The sequence below is a fragment of the Nuphar pumila genome, chromosome 2 (assembly GCF_984573655.1).
Source record: "Nuphar pumila chromosome 2, dmNupPumi1.hap1.1, whole genome shotgun sequence".
Classification (NCBI taxonomy): domain Eukaryota; kingdom Viridiplantae; phylum Streptophyta; class Magnoliopsida; order Nymphaeales; family Nymphaeaceae; genus Nuphar; species Nuphar pumila.
The window spans coordinates 30224259-30229184 of record NC_143250.1 but is presented as its reverse complement, the minus strand read 5'-3'; the positions used below and the strand labels follow the sequence as shown (position 1 = coordinate 30229184).

General features: G+C 43.0%; 1 protein-coding gene across 2 annotated transcripts; it reads left to right on the top strand.

Annotated features, from left to right (window-relative positions):
* The first annotated feature begins 464 nt into the window (after window positions 1-464).
* On the top strand, window positions 465-4266 carry LOC149845143 (heavy metal-associated isoprenylated plant protein 3-like). 2 transcript variants are annotated; one of them, XM_089995549.1, is made up of 5 exons: window positions 465-581; window positions 708-879; window positions 985-1187; window positions 1905-1995; window positions 3546-4266. In XM_089995549.1, exons 1-5 carry the CDS (start codon window positions 573-575, stop codon window positions 4052-4054), a joined length of 984 nt encoding a protein of 327 aa, XP_089851675.1. In that variant the 5' UTR covers window positions 465-572; the 3' UTR covers window positions 4055-4266. The 2 variants fall into 2 exon arrangements, with proteins under 2 accessions (XP_089851675.1, XP_089851674.1); XM_089995548.1 differs by having other exon boundaries at window positions 1902-1995.
* The last annotated feature ends 660 nt before the right edge of the window (window positions 4267-4926 follow it).

The window sequence follows — 4926 nt, the reverse complement described above, 5'->3', positions numbered from 1 at the left end:
CAGGTAGATTCCCTCTCCGTCATTATTAAAAAGAGAGCCTCACCCCTACCCCCACCCCCACGGACGGAACTCCCAGTACAACCCACCCACATGCAAAGCGTCCCGGTACAATCTCCCCCTCTTGATTGCTCCGCCCCTCAGTTTAGACCTTACTTTCCCTCCCAAATTACATTCACGCACACAGAAACAACGAATCCCACTGCGACGGAGTGGTCAGCACGGTGTCTAAAAACGACCATCGGGATCGAAGCAGGACTAAAAACGTAATTTTACGAGAGGGCAGATCCACCCTCTGCGTCTGGCGGGCGGGAGGTCCAACATGTCGGCCCCGGGGTACGAAAGGCGAGAACGTGACACATGCTTTCGCCCGCGCGCCATTTTGTACGGAATGCCGCATCCCCACTCGTTCATGTCACCATCATCATCATACAATGCATGCATCTATGGATGCATGACTCCCACCCCCCCCCGCCCCCTCTCCGTCTATTTATGACGGTGCCTCCCCAAGCGTTTCCAGTTTCCGTTTGAAGCCAGATCCAATTTTCCGATCTTAAGAGTCGAAATACAGAGAAATGGGCGAGGTCGGTGGCCCAGATCTTCCTATTTTTTCGTTTCCTTTTTCTCTATTTCTTTTTGTTTTGATTAGTTAATTTGTTCTTCTTTCTTTTCCGAGGGTTCACAAATTTTGTCTGGGTCTGTGAATGCAGAAGAAAGGCAAGGAGGAGGGACAGAAGAAGGAGGAGAAGAAGGGCGAGGCGAAAGAGCAGAAGGAGGAGCAGAAGGTGGGGGGAGATGGGGGCTTCACCATGGTCATGAAGATGGATTTGCATTGCGAAGGCTGCGCAAGACGAGTGAAGCGTTACATCAAGAAAAACGATGGTAAAGACGAGATTTTTCCTCCCCCAAACGATTTTTTTTTTGCTTGATTTTGTTCCTTTTTTGGAAATGTTTGATGGTTTTTTGGGGGTGCTGGTGTTGAATTAGGGGTGGAGGACGTGAAGGTGGATTTCATTAGCAATAAGATAACCGTGGTGGGCAAAATGGACGGGCTCAAATTGAAGGAAGGGTTGGAATCCAAGACGAAGAAGAAGGTGGAGATCATCTCCCCCAACCCTCTGCCCAAAAAGGAGGAAGTCGAGAAGAAGAAGGAAGAGAAGGCCGAGAAAAAACCAGAGAAGAAGAAAGAGGTAGATTCGCACAATCCGAGTGAATTTTTTTCTCTTTTCTCCTATCCTACTCCAGAGAAACTTTTCTCGCTTATTCCTTTCGCCTTTAATTGGTTGATTTCGGTAAATCATAGTGGGAATTTCCCAGATCTTTGATGGATTCCAACGGCAAAGATCTGAGAAATTTTTTGTTGGTTTATTTTCAATATTTTCCATAAATGAGAACGACGGTTGCGAGATCCAGATGCGACTGTGGGCGAGCTAGTTTCGTAATCAAGTAAAAGTCCCAATTCTGTAAAATTCTAGGGGAATCTCCTTGTTTGGGGAAAATTTTCTTACAGGACAGGACGAGTAGGCCAAGAATAACTTATTTTGGTAATTTTTTAACCTCTAAAATGTCGTCATATGTGACGTGACCGAAATGGCCTTCTAATAATCAGTTATTTCAATGATATTAAAATACAAAAACCTGCAAAAGGCTGTTCATCTTTTGGTAGATTTCTCGCCCACCACGGACCTTCCCGTGTGCGCATCCTGACAGTTTTTTTTTTTTGGTTGAAACAAAAAGCTTTTTTTCTTCGGTTTTCTCTTTATTTTTTGGGTGGTAGTTTTGTAATTTAGTATGATTAAGAAGGTTAACGTGGTGGATAAGAGGTTAAAAAGGTCAAACAAAAACAAAAAATCCTATCTGATGTTTGTTTTGTGTTTGGGTGATGCATGGGAAACGGAACGCAGCAGCCTCCGCCGGTGAAGGTGGTGGTGTTGAAGCTCAGACTTCATTGCGAGGGTTGCATCCACAAGATCAAGCGCATCGTCGGAAAGATGAAGGGTCAGTACTCTCTCTCTCTCTCTTGAAATGTTGAGATCTATGTTTGATTTTGATTTCGATTTCGATTGCGTGATCATCTTGAAATCCTTGTTGAGAAAGTTAGTACTACCGCCAATCGGTTCCCTGTTGAAAAAGTTTCATCTGTTTAGAAGGACGGTCTCATCTCATCGGAAACTGATCCCCCACAATAGTCCTCGTTATAAGGGAAAAAATGAACGTAAAATATTCAAATTAACTCCTTGGAAAAATATTTCTTCCATTTTTTTTTGCTGAATTTCGAGTTGGCGTCTCTCTCTCTCTCTATTTTGGGGAGCTGCTTGGTGAGCTAGTCGGGATGGGAATAGTTGTTAGACTCGGATCGGAGGTATTAGAAAATGGAGACAGGTTGCTTAACCCGCCTACTCACGCCCAGAAAGTTTCTAATACCTCCGATCATTCGGGTGGTTCGCGCCACGACTCCGACGAAAAAATTTATTCGAAAGCTGAGAACGGGCGACTCCGTCGAGTCGCTAGAGTGATTCTAGAAATGGTAGGCTAGTTTAGAAATATAGAGTTACGACCCACAACTCGTACTTTTTGGAGTCGGGGTAAACCGAGTCGGACCGTCCACTCATCCGAGACATTAGGGTCGGGCATTGTTGGTTACCAGGATGCCCACTGGACCGGATGAGAAGCGGCAGTTGAGCCAGACCTAAAAGCCTCTTCGGATCCGATTAATTTAATGGTTGCACGTGGTTGTACGTTACGTGACAAACAGGAAAAAACTGATATTTTCAAAATGTTAGCTGTTTATAATGAATCTAATTTTTGTAGTGTATATATGTATATATATTTTGTTTTTGTACTTTTTTTATATCTCTATTATATAGTTTTAAATGTTAATATTTGCCGATATATTTTCCTGAGATTTTCTCAATAAAAACCAAAATATGTTCACAATATATCGCAAGATTTTCCCCTCACCGAGATTTTCTCAAGAACGAGTTTTGTGACGTTAGTTTCAGGTTTTGACTATGGAGTTTGCGAGAAAACCTTTTTTTTTTTTTTTTATGAGGGTCTGTCTCGGAACTAGTGGTTTTGGGGAGAAATAAGGTGCAGTTATCTAGAAGGGGAGTCAGTAGGGAACTCTTCTTGTTTGGCAAGACTTGACTAGAAGTTCTCAAAAGGAATTGTCAATGACCTCCTCTGTGTGAAATTGTGCAAAACAAGGGTTTGGAAAGCGCGGATTCTCCTTTTTCTGTTTTTCATGGTCCCACCAATTCGTGTGTCCCAGACAAAGTCTACGTAGAGAGACTGTATACTTTCATTCTTCATAATTTCTCTGATTCCGTTCCTCTCCTGCATTTTTGCTTTTCCAACAAAACACTTTTTAACTTTGAAGAGATTTTTTTTTCAACCAACTTTTATGTTAGGGTTAAACGGGGACAATTGGATCCCAATCATGTAACAGCTCCCCTTATCCCAATAGGCTATAAATATGGTATGTTGGATCGGATCAGGTAACCTCACATCCGAAGCGAGTCTGACCCGTTTTACATCCTGATTTGCAGGTGTGCAGAGCGTGGATGTCGACGCTGCAAAGGATTTGGTGACCGTGAAGGGTGCCATGGACGTCAAAACCTTGCCGGATTACCTCAAGGAGAAGCTGAGAAGGGGAGTCGAGATTGTGTCTCAGAAGGAAGAACCCGCTGGGGGTGGTGGCGGCGGAGGCGACAAGAAGGGAGGTGGCGATAAGCCTAAGGAGGGTGGTGGGGGTGGAGATAAGGACGGTGGTGATAAGAAAGGTGGTGGTGAGAAGAAAGATGGTGGCAACGGCAAGAAGAAAGATGGCGATGGAGGCGATAAGAAAAAGGATGGTGATGGCGGCGATAAGAAAAAGGATGTCGATGGTGGTGATAAGAAACCGGCGGAAGCAACGGCACCCGATGCGAAGAAGGAAGAAGCAGCGAAGGTGGAGGCCAACAAGATGGAGTATTACGGGCATGGATACGTGATAGAGTACTTGCATGCGCCCCAGATGTTCAGTGACGAGAATCCAAACGCCTGCTCCATAATGTGAAGCCAAACGTTGCACTAATTAATCCGCAATATTATTGTAGATAAGAAAGCTTTTAGATTTGAGAAGAGAATAGAGAAAAAAATATATGTGAGGGTGGTAGAGAGAGAGAGCGGGGCGTAGTGTTTTGGTATTGGGAAAAATATTGTTTTCCTACTTTTCTATTTGTTATAGTTTGGTTGCTTGATTCAATTTTGTATTTTGATAGTTGTGTGCACGGGAGAGTGGCTATTGATGATATGTGGCGGTGGTGTGAGTTCGTTGTCCTGCGCCCACGTTTCAGTGTGAAAACGTTTCATTCACTTTCTTTTGTCATGTTGTGAGGAGGGAAGGGGGAGATTAATGGGCTTGTGGATTTGTTGGTATTCGAACGTGTAATGATTGATGGGATGACGGAATGAGGCTTGGCTTACAGTGGTCCTCAGATGGTGCCGTTAATCTCAGGGAAGGTGATGCTCCGTCGAGGTCCACAGGGACGGGACACTGATGAAAAAAGACAGGATACGCTGTTCTTGAGAATTTCTCAGTAATATTAATATATTAGTGGAGATGATATGATGGTAATAAACTAATCTTTCTTTATCGTCAAACCCTAATCTTAAATGGATCCGGGTCAAACATGACCCATTGACACCACTAATTGTACTATGAGTTACAGGGGTAAGTTCTTCCACAAAAATATGTAGGATATAGGTTAAGTGGCCCATCGTAGGTTTAATTTCTAAATTTTCATCACCCTGAAAGCTCAAACTAAAACACTAAAGGTGTTAATATTTATTAAAAATGTTTAAGATTAGGCTTTTTTATCTCAGAATAAAAGAAATCAAACAAAATTTTCAGAAAGTAATGAAGGGTACTTTAATAATTTTTGTTTC